The sequence below is a fragment of the Ctenopharyngodon idella genome, chromosome 4, assembly GCF_019924925.1.
Source record: "Ctenopharyngodon idella isolate HZGC_01 chromosome 4, HZGC01, whole genome shotgun sequence".
NCBI classification, from domain to species: Eukaryota; Metazoa; Chordata; class Actinopteri; order Cypriniformes; family Xenocyprididae; genus Ctenopharyngodon; species Ctenopharyngodon idella.
Window position 1 is genome coordinate 19414174 of NC_067223.1, and position 26794 is coordinate 19440967.

The following is a 26794-nucleotide window of genomic DNA, read 5'->3' on the forward strand; positions in this document are numbered from 1 at the left end:
TCATTGATGAAACATTGAAAGATTTTATAGTACAGTTATAATCCTTATCACTATCACAGCAGCCAGTGCTTCAAAATGTACCTAATTTCTTGAGAGCAGATATTTCTACACATTTCGATTTTTATGAAAAGAATACGCATAAATGTTGTCATTTTAGTCTGTGCTATTTGCAGTTGTGTTGTGAACATTTGCATCACATGCTGTCAAAATAATGAATAAAGATGTTTTCTTTATTTGCTGGTGTTTTTTCTATTTGCATGTGTTTTCTCCAGTTGCAGTGCATTGAGCTCTCTCGGCCACCATACAAATGATCCAGTCAAAGCGATTCTCCAGTTAACAATTCACTGAAGTCTGACTTAAAATGAGCCAAGTATGGGAGATTCTCTGAGCTTGAGTGTGGACAAATGATGGTGCGAAATGTAAGTTGATAATGACGAATTTTAGGATTTATTATTGTAAAAGAAAATCATATTTAGGTCATGGCTCATCTGTGATACTCGGCTGTAATTTTCCAGGTGTAAGTGTTCAGGACAACTCGGGCCCAGGTTCCCATCCTGGACCTGTGTCTCAGATGTGGATCCACACTACATAATGTGTAGTTATGGAGTAAACAGATTGCTAGACGTTCTGCGGGACTACTGCATGATGCAGTGTGGTGTCCTGCCTCTCAATCAATGGAGCGACTATAGTCAGCAACCGATCAAAATCAGTAGGACTGAGTTAGAAATACTCCTTATGGCGATCCTCATCCAGCTGAAGCTCCTGAATTAAGGAATGAAACTCCCCCCGCTCATTCCGTGTCTGTAGGAAGTCAGCTGCAACAGAACGCACTAGAGTTGGCAAAGCACCTCTGGCCCAAATGTATGTTCCATAACCCCAGTCAAACCGCTAACCCGAAATGTTTAGTAATATATTAGAGGAAACAAATCAGAGTCAAGTCCAGAGAGGGCTCTGATCTACATCAGGCACGCCACAGCCCAGCAGCACGCATAGGGTTCATTCGTCTTTAGAACAAAAACAGGCAATATTGCATCTTATGTAAATTACTTAATATTAACTACCTACTTGATTACTGAACTGTCGTAAAATCAGCGTCGCATTTTCAATCATGATGCGTAATCGGGAGGACAGCACTCTTGGTTGTGTGATGTTGCTTAACTGCATCATATGTTACAAATATAAAAACTCCACACTTTGAATTTTTACCACGTTAACTTAGTTTCTTTGTGTGTGCTGTTCTCATTTGTTTCGATTTCTGCTCGAGATGAGCTGCACGAGCCTCAACAGCGCAAGGCCTACATTATTATTCACTATCGATCCCCATTTACACCAAATGTAATAAAATCAGAGTCATTCTCTAGGTTTTGGTTAAGTTTGGTCTAATTAGGATGGACTATAGTTGTGTTTTGGTGTTAATAGTCTATTTCATTAATAATAAATACGGGATAGGCTATTATCGTTTTGGTGAGTCATATCCTGCTCCTGCCTATATTCGCAGCAGTGTCCGTAAAAAGTTTGCATGTTCAAAGTCTAGTGTGACCGCACCATTAGATATAACATCACTCACATACACAGAGTCTCACAATTCAACAATTAAACTTGAGGAACTTGACTTGGACTTGAATGCAAAGACTCAAGACTTGTGACTTAAAAAACTATGACTGGGTCTCACTTCTGTTTTACATGAACACTGATCTGATGATGTATTATGTACAATACTAATGTAGACGGTGTTGTGGCCATACTTACCTGTTGAGTTAACATGGTTTACTCCATGTGGGTGGAGCTTCACTTTATAAGCTGAAAGTGGATTGAGTCGGAGTGAGTACAAATGTGATGTTACTGAGAGCGATTTAAAAAATGTTTTCTTTGTGTGTGGAAGTTTTTTCAGCCAAGCGCTCTCTCTCTCTCTCTCTCTCTCTATATATAGATCCAAAATTGTGAAGAGAGAAAAAAAAAACTATTTTTGTAAATATTTTGTACACAATTTTGGAACTACTGGATTACAAATCTGTCAATGAACACCATTGCACTTTTTGACACCATTGACTGTTATCACGCCTCGTCACACTGCTTTACAGACACACATGTTTTGCACACATCACTCAAATACAGAACCAGGAAACAGGAAACACTTGACTTCAGAGAAAGAGAAACTGAAGAGCTGTTGTGTGTTTGTGTCTCTGTATTCATGCAGTAAAATGGCAGAAGCCAGAATTTCTCAGGATGAGTTCCTGTGTCCAGTGTGTCTGGATCTCCTGAAGGATCCAGTGGCCATTCCCTGTGGACACAGTTACTGTAAGATCTGTATTACAGGCTTCTGGGATCAGGAGGATCAGATGAGAGTCTACAGCTGCCCTCAGTGCAGACAGACCTTCAGTCCAAGACCTGCTTTATCTAAAAACACCATGCTGGCTGAAGTGGTGGAGAAACTGAAGAAGATTAAACTTCCTGCTGACTGTTACGCTGGAGCTGGAGATGTGCAGTGTGACGTCTGTACTGGAAGAAAACACAAAGCCGTCAAATCCTGTCTGGTGTGTCTGGAGTCTTACTGTCAAACTCATTTTGACCGCCATGAGGAATTTCACTCACGTAAGCCACATAAAGTGACTGAAGCCACCGGACGACTGCAGGAGATGATCTGCCAGAAACACGACAAGATCCTTGAGGTTTTCTGCCGCACTGATCAGGAGTGTATATGTGTGCTGTGTATGGATGAACATAAAAACCACGACACTGTATCAGCTGCAGCTCAGAGGACAGAGAAACAGGTATGAGCTTAAAAACATCCCATTATGATTATTTACAAGCATAACAAGACCCCTTTAAACCAGTAGTTCACCCAAAAAAATTGCGGTTAATAACTCTTCATTAACGTCAAACATGTCACGTAAGTAATAGTCGTGTGCCTATTCATTGCTATATGCGTTGACCTAAAACTTTGACTTTTCGCAAAGTTTTGTAGTAGCCTAAAATCATTCATATATCGCATGCCGTTGCAATATGTACATTTGCAATATTTCAATAATTTTGATATATCATGCAGCCCTAGTCAATAGGATCCAAAACTTTCAATCCTCAAAAAGGTCATAAGGTAGCATAAAAGAAACCCCTGCAACTCCAAGGGGGTAGTCTAAGGGTGTTTCTCAAACAGAAGGCTGCATCCTACTGAGACTGCGTCCTTCCTAGTCCAGTCCTTTTGAGGCTTGTAGACTATTGTCCTCCTCAGCAATTAAACGCTAGAATGAGACGGTCTAGTAAGTGTGCATGGCTGCGTCATAAATGTTTTCGTCCCCGCGGTTACATTATGAAAATATTATTAAAGCTTCATTTTGGAAAAATACTTTATTACAATTCTTTATATTAACTGGGTTTTTATTAACGCAACACAGTGAATGACAGCTGTCTTCGGTCTCCCAGTGGCTCTTCTATGCTTTCATCTCTGAAAACATTATTTTTGTCTTACGTTACATAACAAACTCAGACAAGCTCAGGATTGACTTGTTTTCCGTCCGTTTATTTTCGTGAATTGGAATGTGTGGATAGGATTGTGGGTGATTTAAGGCCACGAAGAATACATCCGATGCATCCTTCAAAACAGGCCGAAAGAAGGACGTGAAACGAAGGCTGCCTTCCAAGGATTCTTCAAATTGAGAAGGCCTTCAGCGACGTTTGATGACGTGGCAGCCGAGATATGCAGCCCTCTGTTTGAGAAACACCCATAAATATTATGGTGGCATGTTTAGTCACGTGCAAGAGCCAGTGAGGTTTGATGTTATTGACGTGTCACCATATTTGATTTGGAAACGGGTACAGAAACAGAAGAATATCTTTGATAAACGAATATCTTCTTTTGTGTTATGCAAGAGAAAATCATAAAAGTTTGGACAGACATGAGGATGAATAAACAATGAAAAAAATCACATTCTGGGTGAACTATCCCTATAAAACTAGTCATTGATGAAATAATGCTGGCACTATAAACTATATTAAGCCTATAATCTTACCATGTAAGATCTTTAACTCCTCAGTCTCACCACTTCACTGATACTGGATTCATACCTGTTTACTTGATGATTTATGTGATGTTTCTCCTGTTATTGGTTTGTCCTTTAGCACCAGCTGAAGGAGACGCAGAGGTCGTTCCAGCAGAGGATCCAGCAGAGAGAGAAAGATCTTCAGCAGCTGAGAGAGGCTGTGGAGTCTCATAAGGTGAGTCTGGAGAAGAAGAGAAGTTTGAGAAGTCTCAGTCAGGACTCACTGAAGCCACTGTGTGATTGTGATGTGTGTCCTAACAGCGCTCTGCACAGACAGCAGTGGAGGACAGTGAGAGGATCTTCACTGAGCTCATCCACTCCATTGAGAGAAGCCGCTCTGAGGCCACACAGCGGATCAGAGATCAGGAAAAGACTGCAACGAGTCGAGCTGAAGGACGACTGGAGCGACTGGAGCAGGAGATCAATGATCTGAGGAGGAGAGACGCTGAGCTGGAGCAGCTTTCACACACACAGGATCATATCCAATTCCTGCAGGTAACAGAGATCTAGAAGAACAGGATCATAGTGGACTTGAGCAAGAGACTCACAGAGAAACATTTCATGAGAGCAGAATGAGCCGTTGACTGAAGTGTTGATCTGTGAAACTTCACTAATATTTAAACTTTGTTTGTATTTATCATTTTATAATCTTTTGTTTACCAAATTCAGATAATCTTCAAACTAGCTGAAACCTTTTATAATAAATTTTCATTACTATTTACCAGCTGATGCTGTGAAAGTGCTGGACTGAGGAGAGTTACTAAAGATCAACAAGAGCTGCTCAAATCTGACAGTAGTGCAGGTTATTGTCTGAAGTGTGGAGGTGATGAGCTTTGATTTCTGTTTTCTGTAGAGTTTCCAGTCTCTCTCAGCTCCTCCTAAATCTACAGACGTAAATGACGATCTCTTCAGTTCTCTCTCCTCTTTTGATGGCGTGAAAGAATCTGTCCGTCGACTGAAAGACAAACTGGAGGATTTCTGCAAAGAGGAGCTGAAGACGATCTCTGACAGAGGTAAAGTCCTGGAGATTCATCTGCTCTCAGAAATGATCCTCCATCATCTCATATCATGTAGAAGATCATATTAGAAATGTCTTAGGAACGGATGCAGGGATCATTTTCTCTTGACATGATAATCACACTCTTCATGTCTGTTGATTTCCACAGTCACCAACATTGTTTCCAGGACCAGGAACAACTTCCTACAATGTAAGTCACTAAGAAAACAAGCAGAAAAACTCACTGAGTGTGTTCATGTTCTTCCTGTAGAAGGAGAAAGAAAACATGACAGAAGAGTTTTATAGTTGATCATGTAAATGATGATTTGCACAGGATTTCTGGTAAACTGTACTGAGACACTGCTGATATATTGAACATTGACTGCATTTATTTGATCCGGAATTTTTGATGAACAGAGAGATTGAAATAGAAATATAAAAAATGAAAAATAGAAATATTAAATAAAAAAATAGAAATGCAAGTTATTTTGAACTGGGGATTCAACATATTCTTCAAAAACAGGATATCTTCTAATTCTAAGGGATAAATATGAATATTTTTCACTGAAAGCCAATTTAAAAGATTTAGAGGTAAAATCACAGAAGTAAAAAAGCTTTCAAGAGTTTCAGGAAAGTAAGAACAAAATGAAAACTCCTCTGTAAAACTTCCGCTGTGGGTTTATTCTAAACTGGATTTTGCAACAAGTCTCTTTAATCTTTCTCTGACAGCAACATAGTGTTGGCCCAGATCTGGCCCACATCTGGTCCGTGTGTAATCCACATGTACCAGATGTGGGCCGGATCTGGGCCACACTATGTTGCTGTCTGGATTGGGGCATCAGATAGAAATTTAAAGAAAACTCAAGACTGCCAAAATCACCAACAATAGGCCTACAATGCTTAAAAACTTGTAAATCAAATTATCAAGTTGAAAAAGTTAAAAACTTACTGATCTGCTACTTAAGCTTTTTTATTCTTCTTCTTCTGACATTAAATTTCTAAATACTACTCCTCTTAGAGCAGGGCTATTTGAGTAGTTTCATTCGAGGGCCGGATTATCAAATCAAAAAGTTGAGGAGGGCTGTTTTCTTACTGGCAAGAATTATTTTATCTATAATTATTATAGGCTTAAATGAAAATATTCTGACAGTGAAGCTTGGTAACCACAAGTAAAGTAGAATAAACACAGCTCCTTTAAGTTTTCATTCCGTTATCCACTGGGCCGTGCTGTGTAGTTCAAAGTAAACTAGTGAAACACCTGAAAACAGCGATATTTGTTCTGTATTTGTTGTTACTGTCCGAGAAACAACTTCAGATGATTCAGTGACAGAGCAGTCCGAACGAATCCAAATCGTTTCAGGCTGTTATGCAAGCGTGTTTGGCATATTCACGGAAAAGAAAGAATCGAGACAAAAGAATGATTAATTGATGAATGACTGGTATCGCTGGTTCAGTCGACAGAAACACGGGACACATAATAATAACTGCTGAAATATTCACACGGAAAACATTTCTCAGGTCAGTCGGAGGAGCGTGCATGGTACGAACAGTGCAGCTGCAGGCGCCACTGCGGCCACCCAACCCAATCACATGAGAATGCGTATCAATAGGATGAGCGTGTATTTACGACGTGCATATAATACGCTTGGTAGTCTTGGGTAGGATTAGTGGTGTGGATAGAAGATGATTGGCGGGCTGGAGTTGGCCCGCGGGCCACCAGTTGAATAGCCCTGTCCTAGAGCTTTCAAGCTACATCCACCAAACTCAGACTAGATCTTCAGACTCGAGTTGCTTCATCTTTTCAAACTGATCCGACTTACAGTTTTCCTAGAACTGCTGATCAGATCTCAGGAAAGTCCCATTTACTTACACGGACGGAATGTTTAAATGAGCCAGTTCAAATGTTGACAGTTGGAGAGACTCATTAGGCTCAATTAAGCTTCCAATCTGTCTATCTATCTATCTGTAAATAACAAAGCCTAGCAACTAGCCTTGGATATGCTAGAAATGTGCTAATTAATGGTGCTTGCCTCTGGCAAAGCATCATTCTTGTTCTCTTGCATACTTATTATTCTTCTTCCACACAACATTTCGGCGCGTAACTCGTCCCACACCGTTTGTCATAGACTCATGAATGAGGTGTCAAATCGTGAGGAATGGTGTGCTGTGACTTCTCTAAGCGATCGGGTGTACGATGTTCGTCCGGCGGGCGAAAAATCTGCCGAAAATCCCATAGACTTAACATTGCAAGAAATTTTGACGAGTCATAGCTCCTAACGAGAATTTTGTAGAAACATGTGGGTTACCACGTTTGAAGAGGCTTGCAGGCTCTGTCAGACCATACCTCAAAATGGGGTGTAAGTTGTACCCCTGGGGCGCAAGAGCTGCCCAAAGTTGCCCCATAGACATACTATGGTGAAGCCGTGCCCATGAAACAGTGTGTTTTTCCTACTATGGGAAATTACATAGGGATTTTGTATTGAACATAACTCTGGATCACAGTGTCATAGAGACAAGGGGCGGGGCTCATTTTACTCAGGCAACCAATCAGTCTCTCAGGATCATTGTGAAGCTATCAAGCCACACCCTAGCAACCATTTAAAGCACCCTAGCAACAGGTTCCATAGACTTCCATTGAAAAAGTTCAAAGGAATATCTTTAAAAAGAAGTGTCATAGAAACATGAGGGTGGGCTCATTTGACTCGGGGCAGCAAACGGCCAATCACGAATAACCTTCAAGACTTCATAGCCACGCCCTAGCAACCATTTAGAGCACCCTAGCAACCCAAAGCAAAGAGGGATATCTTCACATCTGAATATCATAGAGGCATGGTGGTTGGTTTACATCATTCATACTAGCAAGCAGCCTTTGGAGTATCATCATTGGCAGCTGCCAAGCCACTCCCTAGCAACCAAACAGAGTACCCTAGCAACCGTTTACCAAGACCTATATCTCTGCATCAGAGCATCATAGAGACCTTGGGGGTTGGCTCCTTTGACTCATGCTAGCAAACTGGACTTCCAACATGCTACACATGCTAACAGTGAATAGCTACATGCTAATAATGATTAGCTAAGTGCTAAAGTGGGCTAAGAACATGTTAAGAACTCTATAAAAACTCCATAGTAACCATCTATGACAACTACCAACCACCTAGTAACATCATAACAACCACCCAGGTTACCATAGCAACTGCCTAGCAACACCTTAGCAACCTCCCCAAGTACCTTAGCAACTGCCTAGCAACACCCTAGCAACCACCCAGGTTACCATAGCAACCGCCTAGCAACCGCCCAGAACACCTTAGCAACCACCCAGAAAACCCTAGCAACCACCCAGAACACCCTAGCAACCGCCTAGCAAATGTACATTCTAGTTTACATTGTTATGCTAACAATGTGCCCCTTTTTACATGATGTAATATAAGTCTCTGGTGTCCCCAGAATGTGTCTGTGAAGTTTCAGCTCAAAATACCCCATGGATTTTTTATTATACCATGTTTTAACCAACTATTTTTGGGTGGGAGAAAAAAATGTGCTGATTTGGGGTGTGTACCTTTAAATGCAAATGAGCTTGTACTCCCCGCCCCCAAGCTTGTGATTGCAAAACACTGAGGCATAAACAATCCAGGAGAAGCTCACACAGCAAATACAACTCTCAAAATGGATCATTACAAACTGTTCGATGCAGCATATCAGATCATGTAGGTATGGCATGTGTTTTGTGGAGTGTTAGTCGGTGTGTTCATTTATAGAACACCTTTTAACCCTAGGATTATTCAAGTAGGTTAAGAAAGTCAAATCTAGTCTAAACCATAAGATACTCACCCGCCGACAGATTGAAGTTCTTCAGGAATGACGTAGAAGTTTGTAGTTATAAGTCTCACGGAAGGCAAACATAACAATAAAATATCTCTTTTATTGGTTACAATACAAAGCAGTTAATTCAAAATAAAACAAAATAAAACTTAAATCAGCTTAAGCTAAAAATCTCTATATCCTAGCTTTATCCAGCAATATTGGAGATGCTGTTAAGCACCCTTCATTAGGGTATCAGGTGTCCTTCTATGCTTAATGCAGGCAGCATCTGAGGAGGCCTTTTACTCCTCAGACTTTTATACAGATTTTTGGGACATTCCAACTTCATATTACTCATCAACTGATCAATGTCTATGATCCAATCTTCTTGCTGTAGGCGTATCAGTCTGTATCTCTTGCTAGCTATGACAGGATGTCCTTCCTTTGTCGCCTACGCTGTCGTCTTCTTCTAGCACTCTTCCTCTTCTTCACCAAAGTCTTCATCTGGCTCACCTCTTCTTGAGGTTGCAACATGCTCTCTTCATCCTTATTGTTAACCTTTGTGGTTGGTTACAATCACCAAACTCAAAAACCTAACTTTCACAACTGTTGCTTTGTCATCTTATCTTATAACAAACAAGGGAAGTATATTCAAGCATATATGGCCTTAAATTAAAAGCAAGCAAATAACTACATTGAAACAGGTAAATAGCGATATCAACATCAAAATCCAAAACAGGATGTTTGCTAACATTTGATTATGAATGAGTTTGATAGTGTGCTGCATGGCTAAAACAAATTTTTTCAAACTTTCAAGCCAACATAAAGTTTGTCTACAATTTTTTTTTATCTAATTACACTTACTGTTGAAACTACTTAAAGGATCCTCGCTGAATTAAAGTATCAGTTTCTTTTAAAAAGAATCGTACTAACCCCAAACATATGAATGGTGTAAATATAATAAAAGGCATAATTATAATAAACACAACAATAACCAACATTAATATTCAGGGAAGGCATTGGATAATGATAATGATGATTTGTACAGGGTATCAGACAGATTCATAATTCCTGATTCTGATGTGTTTTATCTCCATCAGATTCCCATCACTTCACTCTGGATCTGAACACAGCACATGAACGCCTCCGTGTGTCTGAGATAAACAGAGTGATTGCACGCACTCGCAATGCCCAGCTGTATCCTGATCATCCAGACAGATTTGATCATTATCAGCAGGTGTTGTGTAGAGAGAGTGTGTGTGGACGCTGTTACTGGGAGATTGAGTGGAGTGGGAATGATGTGTCTATATCAGTGTCATATAAGAGCATCAGCAGGAAGGGACGGGGTGAAGAGTGTGAGTTTGGATATAATAATCAGTCCTGGAGTTTGAACTGCTCTTCCTCCAGTTACTCATTCAGACACAATAACATTTGGACTAAACTCCCTGTAAAGCCCATCAGCAGTAGAGTAGGAGTGTTTGTGGATCACAGTGCAGGAACTCTGTCCTTCTACAGCGTCTCTGGAGACACAATGAAACTCATCCACACAGTCCAGACCACATTCACTCAACCGCTCTATCCTGGGTTTTGGGTTAATCAAGAATCATCAGTGAAACTGTGTTGATGAATCAGAATAGACTGTAGACAGATTCTACCCATAATGCTTTGAGCTCATGATGAATCAGTAACAGTAGCCGCGTTTCCATTACCCTTCAAATTGCGCAAATTGTAATTGCGAATTGAAATTACGCTTAATGGAAACGCATGAAATTCGCAAAAACTGTCAAATATCACAAAAACGTTTTTACGCTCGCATGAGGTGGTTTTTCAGGCAATTCAAAAAAGGAAATGCAATGAAAACAGTTTTTTTTGCATTTACAGGTCACCTGACATACAGTCATATTATTCTTTAAAGATGCGGTATGTTTGTACAGAAGATGAGACAGGATGTGCTGTTCTTTTCTTATTTATGCATCTCTTTCCCCGCGCCTCAGCTTCATCCCATAGATGCAACGGGGGGATGCCGAAAAAAAAAAAAGAAAAGAAAATGAGGACGGGGTAATTGAATGAAATCTTATTTGTATATTGGAATATTCTTGATCCCTCGAGCGTCAGTTTAAAGCATCATCAGCTGCACTCGAGCCTCGAGGGATCTTATGTTATTTAAGTTTGACATCTAATACTAATAGTAGGCTAGCCTATTAGTCTATTAACAATTAATAATTAACATACTAGAAACTAATAGTATTAGATGTCTATGCACCTGTGCATCCTCCTCACTCCTTCCTCATGCCTCGTTCCTCACCTCCTCGCGGAGCATTTATAGAATTTAAAAAAAAAAAAAAAGTTTTCCAGGTCATAGGCTGGAGGATGGAGCAGCGAAGAAATAAGGAAGCATCCATTGGAGTATTGAGAAGCACCCAGGGAAGCATATATGAGGGAGAAGGGCTTCAAGAAGCCGTGGCAAATATTACACTCCAAATAAAGCTTTCAGAAAGAAGTATCAGAAAATGACTTATCGCGAGAGTTAACTTTGGTTAATGGAAACACCGTCATATCACAATGGTTTTTTATCGACATTTAGGAAATATCGCAAAAGTTTTGCGCAAATCTGTAATGGAAACGGGGCTAGTAAGATGAGTCTCGTTTTATCTTCATTACATTAATACTCCAGCTGAACTTCTGTCGGGTTGAAATGTTTTCCACATCCTAGAACAGGTAAAATTATATGTATAAAAAGTGTCATCACGTGTAATTCATGTAACGTTATTTATGCTATACGTTGTCCATGTGGAATGTTGTATGTTGGTGAAACATCAAGAGAATTGAGAACCCGTATCTGTGAACATCGCAGTGCCATCAGACGTGAGGATGACAGTAACCCTGTAGCTCAACATTTTAAAGAGCATTCTCATTCTGTTTGTGAGTTTTTTTACTTTGGCTTTGAACAAATCCATCCAGCAGGTCGAGGGGGAGATATTGATGTGAAGCGCAAATCTAGAGAAAATCCTAAAATGGGTGCAATTCATTCCCTTTAAAATGGAAGTACAGGAATGTATAATAAAGACACTGAGGAACAACATTAGTAACCCTATGGCTTCTACAGCGTGTTTTACCTCAGACATCAGCAATCGAGCTCAGTGCGGCAGTGCTGAAGCTTTGAGGCCACAGTGACACCTTGTGGTGTGACTAAAAGAAACGCAAGAGGTTTGGACGTGCCTTTGCACAAAGTCACACAGGGAATCAACAATTTAGAGATGGGCAATATATTCAAAATCTTATATCACGGTTTAAGTCATTTAATATCACCTTAACTGTATGTGTAAAGCGTTACCATCTTTATTCCGAACATGGCTGAAAAACATCTAAAATGTCTTGGCACACATGAACAGAAGCAGCTTCCTTCAACAAATATGATAAGATACTTTGACATGGAAGTGTGTGAAATGATCCATTATTAATCACATTTAATGTAAATCCGCTGGATGGGGCTCATAAGAGCTTGTGTTTATTGTCGATGAGACTTGAACACCAGCTCAGAACGAGGAGAGAAATCAGCGCACATGTTGCTGAAGTCTGTGCAAAAATAATGATAAATGCTTTTGAAACGCGGCTGCAAATACAGTTTACATTTGCGTTTCCTAAATTTGACAATTCAAATGCTTAAAATATAATGCATATTTCATAGATGCTGCTCTTAGATAGAATTTTTCAGGATTAAATCAAACTAAAGGTGCTCATGTAAACACAGCTTGTGAGACGTGTATCTCACGCCATGCATTGGACACATACACAGAAGCATCATGCCCATTCAAACAGCACCGGTCGTGCTCCCTCAGATTTTTGAGCCATCTGCATTTTTAAAGTAACTTCTGAAACAAACACATTTATCAGCCGCTACTGTAAAAACAGCTTTTCACATGAAATTTTGATTTGTAACATTCATGTGCATGCCATCAACACCTAACAACTACCCTTTGATATTCCCTGGGATCATTCAAAGTTTACTGCAACGTCCAGTTCTTGAACAACCTCATGTGAAGATTCATCGAATTCAAACTCCAGCCGAAACACAAGTTAGAGATGACGAAGCATTCACAATGATGTCCATCTCTACTTTCTTTTGACGTGATGGTGACAAACCCACATCACAGAGCCTTACAGGACTCCTACAAAAACAACGAGGCACGACTTCCGTTAATATTTTAGCACAAAGACAAACATACAACTATTCATAAAAAACATTCTGCTTTTGCCTATCGCACTTTTCACAATTACCCATCTTTCTGTGCACTTTCAAACTTGTGATGACGCTGTACATCAAATACCACCACACGACTATTTCTCGCTGCCTCCTGTAACGTCGCTGTGAAATATTTGTGTCGATTTCCTCCCTCCATTACTTTGGACACTTCATGAAGGTATACTTCCACCTTTAATTTAGATCTTTTCTGCAATGTCACAATAACTACAACAGGTCATTTCTGAAGAAAAAAACAATACAACTCAACTAATTATACTTCAACACTTGTGGTTACATTTAAACCACTGGCAACTTATTATTCTCTTTTGCTATAAAACACTTTCCAACTTCAACTCGCCAATTATACACATCCTTACCTTTCTTTCAATCACTAATTAATCTTGGTCCACCTGACCTCTGACAAGGCTATTAACACAAACCTGGGGAAACAAACACACATTATGCATTACCGCCACCTTTTGGACTAAGCTACAAAACCGTCAATTTTTTACTTTACAATCTTAGTTGGGAAACTATCTTGCAACACGTTTGGAAAATGTACCAGTACCGGTGTCCTGACATTTCATCTTACCCATCAGATTGTCCTACCCGGGCTTACTGCACGTGCGCACATCAAGATTACATTGTTTTTGTCATGATAAATAACACAAAATTACTGTATTTGCATTATTGTAAGGGTAGGTTTAGTGTTGGGGTAGGTGTAGACATTAATAAAGCACAATCTGATAAGTAGCATTTTTCGCTATCGATTTATACTTGTTCTAACGATAAATGCTATATCATATTGTGCTATCACTACTGTACTTATATTATTATAAGAGTAGGTTTAGGGTTGGGGTAGGTGTAGATGTTAATAAAGCCATAAACCACGTTAATATCACGCTGGAAGCACAATCTTGTCAGATTTTACTACCCACTGTTTCAATGGGAGGTAGCAAAATCTGACAGTTTCAGGCCATCTCCTCAGCACTTCATCTTAGCAAACCTAAGGTGGATGCTGAAAACACACAGAAAAAAAGGAACACCTGCCTTCGACCGTCTTTGCAAACTAAAGCCATTATATGATCAAATTCATGATGGATGCAAAAGCTTTCCTCATCCAGACCAAAACATTGCAATCGATGAAAGGATGGTGGCATCAAAGGCAAGGATTGGGCTGAAACAATACTACAAGGAAAAACCAACAAAATAGGGGGAAACAAGTTTTTGTCCTTGCAGACTCTCACAGTGCATATACTTAGGATTTTTTTCATTTGTGAAGGAAAATCCCTGGTAGCTCAGAGCTTAAATAACGAAGGACTGAGTTACGAATCAGTCACGGCTCTGGTGGTTGACAGGGTCTTGGGGTACAAGTTCAGGGACCTGGAAAAAAAACTGGGCTTGTGGGACCATCAGAAGCAACAGGGTGGGCTTCCTAAAAACCATCAACAACAAGCTGCCCAAAAATACACCTTTGGATGCACCAGATGGATATGGGACAACCAGCTTCTCTTTGTGGAATGGAAGGACATGAGAGAAGTGTTGCTGTGCTCCTCTCGGCCAATGGAGATGAGACCGTCCAGAGGAGGGTAAAATTGGTTGAGGGTCAGTCGACCTAAATGATCGTTGTTCCCATACCTACTGCAGTGTCAGACTACAACAAGTGAGTATAATTGTTTAGTGGTGTTGGGGAAAAATTGCAAAGGTGTTCATAGTTTATAAATGGACTTTTATGTTTGCTTTCCATACAGGAACATGGGAGGAGTGGATGTGTCCGATACCCTCATCGGATACTATTCTGTACTCTGCAAAACCTGAAAGTGGTACCACTCACTTTTTTATCACTTAGTGGATATTGCGGTGGTAAATGCCTTCATCATCCACCAGCAACTGGCTGCACTCCAAAACAAGAGGGCAAAAAGCAAGGAATTCCTAGAAGCTCTAGTCCTGGAGCTTACTGATTTGGTGCCTCCTCCTGCTTCTGATTCTCACCAGTCAGCAGGACATGTAGGACACACACCAAAGTACATCACATCTTCTAGGACTTTTAGAAGAATGTGCCACCAGAAAATGCCCATGATCTGCTGTGTGTGAGATCTGCTTCCTGCCAAAGCGAGACTGCTTCAGTTGCTGGCACGATGGTGATAATTTGTAGTGCTTGGCACTAAAAAGTGGTAAATAGATGTAAATAGTTGTATACAGTTGTCTGAATAGTTTGTCTTTTTCATTCCAGTAACAGCGCTTCAGTACATTTGTTTTGTTGTGTTTTATTACTATATCAGTAGGAATTATGTCCTTTGTTATATCTTGTTTATAATGTGTTAAATTGTATTCAAAGTACAATGCTTTGAATAAAAAAATATCAATGAGTGTTGTGGTGTGAGGTCAAGTGGTAAGTGTCAACAATGAAATCCAAGGGTATCTGAACCACACATAGGCAGCAACGTCATTGCACCTCTTGAGGTCCAGAAAGGCATTGAAGACATCGTCCACACGACTGCAGTGATTCAATCTTAGGCCCTCTTCTCTTCTGTGAAAACGCAAAAATTTCGTATCGGATAGGCGTTTCGTCCACACGGATCCGGCGTTTTCGGAAGGTGAAACCGCTATTTTTTGAAACTGGGTCTCAGAGTGGATAAATCTGAAAACGCCGTCTTTGCGTTTTCGTGTGGACAGCCTATCTGTATATTTTGTGAAACGATGAAGTCATCACCCCACGTGTCGACCCTAGTCAGACGCCGCTAACAGCACAAAACAGCGACAACAACAATAGCAGACTCTAGATGCTTGTGTTCGTGCTGCAGAAGCTACCGAGCCAAAATAAAGCGTTATTTCTAAGCTTTACTATAGTTTGTATACAGCGCGCAAGGTTTATGCGCATGCTCCAAGTCTTATTCGCTGTTTTGAGTGTATCTCTGTGGCAGAATTACAGCGCCACATACTGGTCTGGCATGTATACTACATCATTTTGAGTTGTTTCAGTGGTTTCGTGTGGACGCTGATATTTCTTGAGACGAGAAAAAAAAAAGATCGGATTGTGCACAAAAATAACGACTTTATTCAACAATTTCTTTTCTTCTATGTCAGTCTCTTATGCAGTTGACATAGTGAATACAGTGCAGCGCTTCCGTGTTCTACCTCAGATCGCCGACTCATTATTGGCCAATACTGAGCCGCCATTCGTACGTAAACACTGAAGCTCTGCAACGAAGATAGCTTAGCAGTATGACAGAGGACAGATGAACTTGTTGAATAAAGTTCTTTTTGTTTTGTTTTTTACACAAAAAAGTTTTCTCGTCGCTTCATAATATTAAGGTTAAACCACTGTAGTCGTGTTGACTATTTTAACGACGTCTTTAATACCTTTCTGGACCTCAAAAGGTGCAATGACGTTGCTAACTATCTGTGGATCAGATACCCACAGATTCCATTAAAAAATATCTTAATTTGTGTTCCGAAGATGAACGAAGGTCTTACAGGTTTGGAACGACATGAGGGTGAGTACTTAATGACAGAAATTTCATTTTTGAGTAAACTAACCCTTTAAGCTTATTGATTTTTCTTTTTTTTATATATTATTATGGGTTTCAATAGATAATATAAGGATCTTAGATTTTAGTAAACATCTAAGATTTGAATATTTAAATGCTTTTTAAATGGGTGCACATTTCTCTGCACTTTTGTGATTTTATACAGTAGCGTGTGAGTAGTACTTTTATTTTGGTGTGGCGACGTTACATCATAAGGCAGCGCCGCGCTGCATCTGTTGTGATTCAGCTGAAGAAAGGTTTGTGGTTTTATATTTAAATCAGCGCAAACGGTTTAGTCAAGTTTATAGATTTCACAAGCGATGTTAAATGTTTATTTATTATTGAATGTAACATTGTAAGGCTTTATTTAATATTAATGAACGTTATTTTTTGTGAGTAAACAGCATCCACACACGAGTAACAGAAAAAGCGTGTCTCGTTTCGCTTCGTATATCGTGAATCATTTTATCATAAACATAAATTCGGTCACTGGCAAGAAGTGATAAAGAAACGGAGCTTTTGAAACTCCGCTTAATGATTGAATTATCACCGCACGCGGACGACACATGCTGGTCAAAACAGTGTAAATGCAACAGAAACACAAACATGTAATGACAAACTTTTACAAACCAACCGCAGATGTTTTGGAGCATTAAATAGCAAATGTAAAGCATAAATGCCTAAATATAAACCTACTATATAAATTGTGTTATGTCATTAATTTGCAGAGTTAATTTTAAGTGTTTTTGGCTACTCAGCTCATTTAAGGCCATTAACTCTCACTCTGACTACTAAGTTAGGGAGCTGATTGAGACGCGCCCAGAGATTTAGTTTTCTTTCTGTTAATTATTCTCTTCTTAAACATGACAGAGTGCAACTGAGATCCACGTGACACTATTATAAAGATGGCGTTTATTAAAGAAGAAAGTGAAGACATGAAGATTGAAGAAACATTCAGTGTGAAACAAGAAGATACTGAGGAACAAACAGGTTGGTTTACAAAAACAATATTACTATAATGACATATTAACATATCCGAACACAATAGCAAAACATATTGAATCAAGCAGTGTTAAAGTCATATGTAAACACCTGCTCGCTAATTAAATAAAACATTTCTCCCACTGACACAGCTTGATAGACTTAGTGCTGATGTATACATTTGTTCTTTTAAATGGTTTTGATGAGCAAATAACAAACTGCAATATATTAGATGGTTCAAATAAGGGGTGTCCAATCCTGCTCCTGGAGGGCCACTGTCCTGGAGAGTTTAGCTCCAACCCCAATTAAACACACCTGAAGCAGCTAATCAAGGTCTTACTAAGCATACTAGAAACTTCCAGGCAAGTTGGAGCTAAACTCTGCAGGACAGTGGCCCTCCAGGACTGAGTTTGGACACCCCTGGTTTAAATCAAACTGTTTGAATGTTTGTGAGCGACACAAACAGTTCAAATTAAAGATGCACATTGTACACTAAAGGATGAGAGTTTCTTCTCCTGACCTCCATGTAGCAACAACACGTGTGGACTTTCTTTACATTAAGACAACATCAATGTGAGGAACAAACTTTAGTAACTTAAGGTGGATTTTTACAAAGAAACTGAGACTAGCTCGTAAATGAAGCTGTGAGTGAGCGCTGTTTGTTATTTATAGATAAATAATATTGTCATAATGACTTTTTTTTTTTTTTTAATGAAAGTAATTCAAATATCATTTAACGACTGGTAATATTTTGGCCTGTGCATTTTCTCTTCACTCACCATTGGCAGGTGTTTTTGTACCATGTCTGCCCTTCTGCAGCTTTCTCTGCTTTCTTTTATGAAAGCCTGATTTCAGCTTCATTTAAAGATTAGACACTGAGTAAGTGACCAATCACATGTCGTGTCTACTCTGCACAACTGACTGATCTTTAGGTCAATTTCATTTTGTCATAATTTAATTTAGCTTCCCTCAATTTTCTGACCTCCACGAAAAACAAACCCAAAGAAACATTTCTACACGTGAAACAAGAAGCTAATAAACACAGTTACGATAGTATATGGATTGTGTGATGCAAAAATTTGAGGTAATGAGATCCAGGCAGCCGATGACGTCGATGTAAAATTCTTTATTTACTAGATTCAAACTTAAAACTTTTAATTGATAATAAAAAAAAGTTTAATGAAACCAAAAGGTATAACAACCATTAAAGGGTTAGTTCACCCAAAAATGAAAATTCTGTCATTTATTACTCACCCTCATGGCGTTCCACACCCGTAAGACCTTCGTTAGTCTTCGGAACGCAAATTGAGATATTTTTGTTTAAATCCGATGGCTCCGTGAGGCCTACATAGGGAGCAATGACATTTCCTCTCTCAAGATCCATAAAGGTACTAAAAACATATTTAAATCAGTTCATGTGAGTACAGTGGTTCAATATTAATATTATAAAGCGACGAGAATATTTTTGGTGCGCCAAAAAGAACAAAATAACAACTTATTTAGTGATGGCCGATTTCAAAACACTGCTTCAGGAAGCTTCGGAGCGTAATGAATCAGCGTGTCGAATCCGCAGTTCGGAGCGCCAAAGTCACGTGATTTCAGCAGTTTGGCGGTTTGACACGCTATCCGAATCATGATTCGACACGCTGATTCATTACGCTCCGAATCTTCCTGAAGCAGTGTTTTAAAATCGGCCATCACTAAATAAGTCGTTATTTTGTTTTGTTTTTTTTGGCGGTAATTTTATGGTCCCGTGACTGTTGACATCACCAGATAGTAAAAAATAGCACCCAAAGAGTCGGTTTGACAACAGGATAGCAACGTTAACACATTTCAAATATCACATCTTAGTTGAGTATAAAATATTATTGCAGGAAAAGTTACATCATGTGCACAGGAACATCAATTCTGAGAATACCTTTACTTCGGCAGAACATGGCAATCATCCAACATTAACCACAAGTGTCAACATGACCCATTACCTCGAAACACTTAAAGATCACTTGAAAAATTGTATTTTAAAGAAAATACAATGATCAAATAATAAATGAGTACAATAAGGAGTAAGTATGTGATTATATGATAGTAATTGAGTACATCAAGTAAGATAATGTGACTATTTGAAATCATAATTAATATTAAGAAATCATAAGCCATAAATGATAATGGATGGTTAATATGAGATATAAATAAAATGCATGAATATGAATATTGACCATTTTGAATCTACCAGTGTGGGATTTTCATGTGATTTGGTGTATTACCATATCAATTAAGGATGTTTACATTATAAATGCTAAGCAGGTGTAGCGATTAGCTGCTTAAAATGTTATACTTAAAATTATATGACTAAAATACAGTACACAATAGTAAATACAAAGAGTTTGTTGTAATTTGCCAACCGCACAGTAGCTCCAGAAAAAAAGCAAAACAAAAAAAAAACCTTTATACCCAGTGTTACTCACATGTGAAGCGGAATCAAAGCAACTGTTTTTTAGGCCTTCCCACTTAGCTCTCTCCAGCGCTGGAAAGCTTTTCTAATATTACAGTGGTTCCTAAAGCTCCTGCCCAGTCAAAACACTTTATTTTCCAGTGATATTCTTCTGAGCTTTCCTCTTTTGTATTGTCTCATCTCTCTTTCTGCAGTCTTTCTTCAAATCTCCCCCTTGCTCATTCTCTCTCCTCGACCCTCATACATCCCCTAATGCTGACACACGTTTGTTGTTGATTGTTCGTGTGACGGTCCGATTTCCAAAAAATGGTTTTGAAGTATCGTGTACCTCATCTTTAAAAGGCAATAAAATATTTTATTAGCACCTTATCAGCCTTCTCTAAAAACTCACATGACATGGACTTAGAGAAAATGATCCATAAATTCATAGTTTTAGAGATGACATCTTCAGATTTTAAATTAAGTATGAGCAGACTAGTGGCTTCAGTTTCTAAGTTCCTACAACACAGCCACATAATATAAAAAAAATAGATTCTTATATATTTCCATATTAATAAGTAATTCTGAGTATTGAACTGTTAACTCTCAAGTGTTGACTTTCTAGATATGTTGGTTATGTGTCTATTCAGAATGACTTATGACACCAACATTTTATTTTGGGCATGTCATTTATGCCCCACTTGCCAAAATGGGGGGTGTGCGCTTAACTTAAAATACTCTGTCATTCATGGTTACTCAGATAAGAGGAAGACATCATTCAACCATGCAAATTATAAAATGCTCATGTAATGCTGAACAATAAATCTAATTAAAATTGAAATCGCTCAATTGTGAAAGTGCTGTGATTTAAATAAATATTTTGATGAGCCACGTGTTTTAGAGTGAAGAGTTCCAGAATTGTTTTGTGTTTTTTCGTCTCAGAGTGGCTCATGTCACTGCTGCTAGGGCTGGGAATCGATTCCAAAAAGGGTCGATTTCGAGGCGTTTGGAATCGAGAGGCGATTCCGAGGCGTTTGGAATCAATTCCATCAAGGGGAATCCACTCTTCATATAGAGCCTTTATCAGTTCAACAAAGCTATCATTAATTTGCCTCTTGCTTGCTAATAGTGATTGGAAGTCTGATTTATTTCCTCAAAAATGTTCTTTTGGATAGTTTATGTCAGTGAACCAGTTCAAAAAACTATTCAGAGGTTATTTTACGGTAAAACTGGCTTATGTTCTCTAGAATTTTGAGCCCTGCATGGACTTGTATCAATAAATAATGGCGTGATCGAGGGTCTTTATTATGTTCATTTTAAATAAAATACTCGTTTTTTTTTATCCTTTTCTTTCTATCAGCCAATAATTTGAAACAAAACACGTCGAGAGCTCAGATCAGGGGCTGAGAGCCTTGCCATAGTAAAAAAAAAATTCCATGCGCATCTGATTGACAAATAAATCGCGCTCTTACCAGCGTTGTTGTTAATGTTCTGGTTATTTCAGTGTACAGTTTGCTTTATATATTAATTCTGTGAAAAGCATACAGTTAAAGTAAACGTCATCATTCATCTGAATTGTTCCATCCATGCAATAGCCTGCCCTACATCTTGAATAAGGTTTTTTTTTATTATTTTTTTTTTATCAATATTGCTGTGCTGGGCTATGGACTATGACCAATTTCAGGTGCAATGCATCCAAAATTACAATTACAAGTAATGTACAATTAATGTAAATTACAATTAAAAACAATCAGCTATAGAAATTTACCTTTATATTATTAATACAGCTTCATATTATGAGAAGGCTACTTTCTACAACCTTAATACCCTGTAGTCATGGCGAGATTAGGTTCCTTCAATCTAAAAAGCAAGAATCGAAAAAGAATTAAAAACAGAAGGAGGAATTGTTTCTTGGAATCAATTCCAATCGATTCCAGAACCATGAATCAGACTCTATTGCAAAAATTTAGGAATCGAACAGCCCTAACTGCTGCTCCACACAAACTCATTTGGTGTGAGTTTGTGCCACTTGACCGCAAGATGTGCACACATTTACTGTGATTTGTAAGTAGCAAGTTGCAAGTAGCTCAATGTATAAAACCAGATGCCTGGTAAGCACCTTATCCAAAGATAGTGGGTTCGAACCCAGGGTGGAGTGGTTTTATGAAATTGTGTGTTTTGATTCCTTTATTGCCTCTTGGATTTGCTGTGTTCATTTTCATTTAAACTTCTGTACATTCTGAGTTCATTCTCACCCGTAATTCTGAATCAGCTGCTGTTTTTGCTCTTCCTGCTCTGTATTAGGCTATAGCCCTTTTTTTTTTTTTTTTTTTTGCAGAACAAAGAAATTAAAGACAGACATACAATATATATGAGTATTACCCTTGGTTAGATTATGATCAGGGTTTACTCTAAAATAATGCTTTAACATCAATAGCACAAAGGTGTGTGACTGACTGCAGTCCTGCTAACCTTTGGAAAATGTTTAACAATAATGTTTTAATATTAATAAAGTTATTCTAACGCTACGTAATTTGCAGGCTAGCTTGCATGTTCACCAGGCATTTAAGTTTGCAATGCTTGGAATATTGGTTGTCTTCCATAGCAATGCTGATTGCGAGAGGGTTTTCAGTCTTGTTACAAAAAACAAGACCCAGAACAGAGGCAACATGAGCACTGACATGATAAGCACCTTAGTGACAAATAAAGGTAAGCATGACTGCAAAGAAGACTGTCTGTCACATGGAACGCTTTAGTGATGCTCTTCTCAGAAAGGATAAGTCAGCAAGCTATGAAAGAAAGCAGTCAAAAGCAAGTGCCACTGCAAGTAGAGGTGATGAATGATGCAAAATAGCATCTCAAAAGTCAGATTATTTACACATGTGCACAAATGGCTGTCTCTTCCTAAATGTAAATGTCTTTAATTAAAAGAGTTATTCTGAAATATGTGACTGCATTGTTTTCTTCACAACCAATTTATATGTTGAAAATTTCTCTCCCCATCTCCTCAAACCCTGTGTCCCATCCCGTCACACTGATGGTACTCAAAACATTTTTCCAAGGTTGGCAGGTCTGCACTGGTGTTAATTTGCATTTGTCTCTTTTCACCTTAGACCTGATGCCGCTGAAAGACGAAAGTCAAGAACTCAACGAAGTGGAAGATAAAAATCAGTTTGAGAAACATCATGATTTCATGACTGGAGAAAAATCTACACAGTCTGAAAAGATCTCACGAAAAAGACCTCAAAAGACCAAATCTAACATTTCTAATCTAACACTAAAACAAAACCTTGACGTCCACAAGAGAGTTCAGTCTGGAGAAAAGCCTTTCACCTGCAAACTGTGTGGGAAAAGTTTCTCACGAAAAGACAGTCTTAAGAATCACATGAGAATTCACACTGGAGAGAAGCCGTTTGTATGTGGTCAGTGTGGAAAGAGTTTCAGATGTAAAGAAAAGCTCACTTACCACATGAAGACTCACTTAAATGAGAACTATTTTAAATGTCATCAGTGTGGAAAGAGTTTCACAGACAGAAAACTCCTTAAGAATCATGTAAAAACTCACACTGGAGAGAAGCATTTCATGTGTCATCAGTGTGGAAAACATTTCCGATTCAGTAAAAACCTTAAGACTCACATGAGAATTCACACTGGAGAGAGGCCCTTCACATGCGATCACTGTGGAAAGAGTTTCTGTCATAAGGTTAGCCTCAAAAATCACATGAACGTTCACACTGGAGAGAAGCCATTCACATGTGATCACTGTGGAAAATGTTTTGTGTATAAAACAACACTTAATGCCCACATGAGACTTCACACTGGAGAGAATCCATTCACCTGCAAACTGTGTGGAAAGAGCTTCTCACTAAAAGGAAATCTTAAGACTCACATGAGAATTCACACTGGAGAGAAGCCTTTTATATGTGTTCAGTGTGGAATAAGTTTCAGACGTAAAGAAACCCTTTATACCCACATGAGAATTCACACTGGAGAGAGCTCTTATATCTGCAAACTGTGTGGGAAGAACTTCTCAAGAAAAGGAAATCTGAAGACTCACATGAGAAGTCACACTGGAGAAAAGCCATTTATATGCAATGAGTGTGGAAAGAGTTTCGGACGTAAAGAAACACTTAATTACCACACAAAGATTCACTCAAAAGAGAACAGTTTTATATGTCATCAGTGTGGAAAGAGTTTCACAGACAGCAATCACCTTAAGAGGCATGTAGTAACTCACACTGGAGAGAAGCCTTTCATGTGCCATCACTGTGGAAAGACTTGTAAAAACAAAGCAATCCTTGAGGTTCATATAAGAATTCACTCTGGAGAGAAGCCTTTCACCTGCCCCCAGTGTGGAAAGAGTTTCACGCTTAAAGGAAACCTTCAGACTCACATGAGAGTTCACTCTGGAGAGAGGCCTTTCGAGTGTCTTCAGTGTGAAAAGAGTTTCAGATTTAAAGGAAACCTTAAAAGTCACATGAGGCTTCATATGTCTTCAGTGTGAGAAAAGTTCCACATATCCACAGAGACCTGAAACGTCAAAATCATTGTGGAAAGAAATTGCAGTTTTCAGAGCCTGGGTCAAGAGGTTTAAGAAATCAAGAAATATTCCTCATTTAGAATACTCCAAATTCATCAACATAAGAATAAATTCATGTGCATATGCACGTGTTGTGAAAGTTTTCTTGAGAAGTTAAAATGTGTGTATAAATACAAAGAGAGTACGCAATTATTAGTGAATGAGACCAACTGTCCTGTCTGGCTAGGCAGCCAGCCAATGGAAAATCCCTGGTTGTTCAAATGTTTTTTGATTTAAGAATTATGGAAGCCACTCTGCTCTTGAGAACCTTCAGTGCTTCAACACAATCTTGTTTCTGAGCTCTGCAGGCAGTTCCTTTAACCGTAATGGCTTGGCTCCTGCTCTGATATGCATTTTCAACTTTTAGACCTTATGTACACAGGTATGTGCCTTTCCAAATGCACATATTTATTCCAGTCAAAGCATAGAAACATCTCAAAGGTGATCCAGAGAAATGAGATGCATCTGAGCTAAATTTCAAGCGTCACAGCAGAGTCTGAAAATGTATGTGATATTGCAGTTTGTTCTTTTTAATGAATTTGTAAAGTTTTAACAAATCTAGTTTGTTTTGTTATTATAGGGTATTGACTGTATATTGAAGAGAAAAAAGCATTTTCGCAAAAGTCTACAACCTAACAAAATGGAAAAAATAACGGGTTCTGAATACTTTTAAGCCCATCAAGGCTTTTACAGAGGTTACAAATTCCAGAGGCAAGCCAACAAAAACACTAAAATTCACATAGCTGGGACAGGAAGATGATGTTTGTAGCAAACAACCCAGAAAAAAAAAGGACATTCCAGGATCTGCAATGACATGCAACCAAATGTCTCATAAAGAGAGTAGAGAAAAACTAGACCAAACCCAGAGAGTTGCACTAACAAGAAGAGCAGAGACAAATGTCAAAAGACGTCACATTCTGTCATTAATTACGCACCCTCATGTCATTCCAAAAGCATAAGTCCTTTGTTCATCTTCGGAATACAAATTTAGATATTTTTGATGAAATCCAAGAGCTTTCTGACCTCTGATACACTGCAACCCCCCCCCCCCCCCCCCAACAAATATAATGACTTTATTCAACAATTGCTTCTCTTCCATGTTAGTCTCCTATGCTGTTCACGTATTAAACACAGTGCAGCGCTTCCGGGTTCTACGTCAGAACACTGGCTCAAACTGTATAGAGTGGTCTGATTGGAGACCCCTGCACCACAGTCACAAAGTTTTTACAAAATGTGCAGTAGTACCCTACCATTCCTTAAAAGTGGTGCAATAGTTTACTTTCAGTTGGAGGTAGGAAGTCACAAATGGCACCAATTTTTGCAGCGGCTGGTCAAACCGGTTTCCTCCCTACAGCTATTCCGAGTTAGACTATGGTGGCCTTACCAAACACGCATGTTGCCAAATTAATGGTAAGTTTTTATCCCAAAAGCCATTACCTAATAATGAAATGTTAGGCGCCACGAAGGCCGAAATTTCTGTTCCATGTTCCATGTTCAGTCAGTCAGGTAGGTCTGCCAGTACCACTTTAAGAAGTCAAGTTTTGAGACATTTTTCAGTCTACCTTCAATTGTTCACCTGGAAGGTCCTACCTCTGCATCTTCACTCATTTCTTCTAGTGCAGCCAGCCCAACAGCAGATACTTCATCTGGCTCTGCAGTGGAAAGAATGCATTTTCCTGACTTTTCAACATTCAGTTTTCTCTAATGGTAGGTTTTTAACATATTAACATGATTACTTTGACGACAATCAGGTGTATAAGTAACATAATTTTGGTCCGACAGTTTTTTCAATCATGTAATGACCACTATAATGAGCTTGCAGCGATCCACCAATATTTTGTCACCAGGGATAAAACTTTTCTAATTTTTCCTATAAAACCAGATTAAAGAAATAAGCGTGTAACATGGCACTCTCAGGATGATAAACATTGGAAACGTTATGCTTAATGTTAAGTTGCTTAAGCAGTTGAGAAAATGTACAAGAAGTTATATTTGTTCCCTGGTCACCTGAATTGTTTTTGGCAAGCCAAAGAGTGTAAAAAATGTAGTGAGTGCCTTAGTAATCACTCTAGCATTAATGGAACATAGAAAACACGCAGCCGCACACATTATCGTTAGAAGATATTTGTGACCAGACTTTGAACGTGGAAGCAGCCCCACACAATGAAGTATTGTAACTGTTCAGATACCATTGGAAT

The 26794-nt window shown here is 38.8% G+C and overlaps 3 protein-coding genes across 6 annotated transcripts in view; 2 read left to right on the forward strand and 1 right to left on the reverse strand.

Annotated features, from left to right (window-relative positions):
- Positions 1 to 26794, reverse strand: part of LOC127510642 (gastrula zinc finger protein XlCGF26.1-like) — a 172765-nt gene that overhangs the window by 96151 nt on the left and 49820 nt on the right. The gene's annotated exons all lie outside the window — the stretch shown is intronic.
- The window catches only part of LOC127510633 (gastrula zinc finger protein XlCGF7.1-like), a 101774-nt gene that overhangs the window by 39240 nt on the left and 35740 nt on the right, over positions 1 to 26794 (forward strand). Inside the window, exons 1-3 of one of the 4 annotated variants that reach the window (XM_051890459.1) lie at positions 16816 to 16862; positions 17476 to 17595; positions 23131 to 25153. The exons of 1 other annotated variant lie outside the window; for it this stretch is intronic. In XM_051890459.1, the coding sequence (XP_051746419.1) occupies positions 17511 to 17595; positions 23131 to 24521 (1476 nt within the window). In that variant the 5' untranslated portion in view covers positions 16816 to 16862; positions 17476 to 17510 and the 3' untranslated portion in view covers positions 24522 to 25153. Of the gene's footprint in view, positions 1 to 16815; positions 16863 to 17475; positions 17596 to 23130; positions 25154 to 26794 lie in introns of those variants that run through there. 2 more of the 4 variants (XM_051890465.1, XM_051890460.1) reach the window with 2 other exon arrangements.
- On the forward strand, positions 2135 to 11926 carry LOC127510624 (tripartite motif-containing protein 16-like). The gene is made up of 6 exons (XM_051890426.1): positions 2135 to 2771; positions 4117 to 4212; positions 4299 to 4532; positions 4891 to 5050; positions 5204 to 5245; positions 9933 to 11926. Exons 1-6 carry the CDS (start codon positions 2202 to 2204, stop codon positions 10454 to 10456), a joined length of 1626 nt encoding a protein of 541 aa, XP_051746386.1. The 5' UTR covers positions 2135 to 2201; the 3' UTR covers positions 10457 to 11926.

Coding starts and splice junctions, on each gene's coding strand:
- LOC127510624 (XM_051890426.1), top strand. CDS start 2,202: ATGGCAGAAGCCAGAATTTCTCAGGATGAGTTCCTGTGTCCAGTGTGT. Junction 2,772..4,116: donor CTCAGAGGACAGAGAAACAG/GTATGAGCTTAA, acceptor TTTGTCCTTTAG/CACCAGCTGAAGGAGACGCA. Junction 5,246..9,932: donor CAGGAACAACTTCCTACAAT/GTAAGTCACTAA, acceptor TATCTCCATCAG/ATTCCCATCACTTCACTCTG.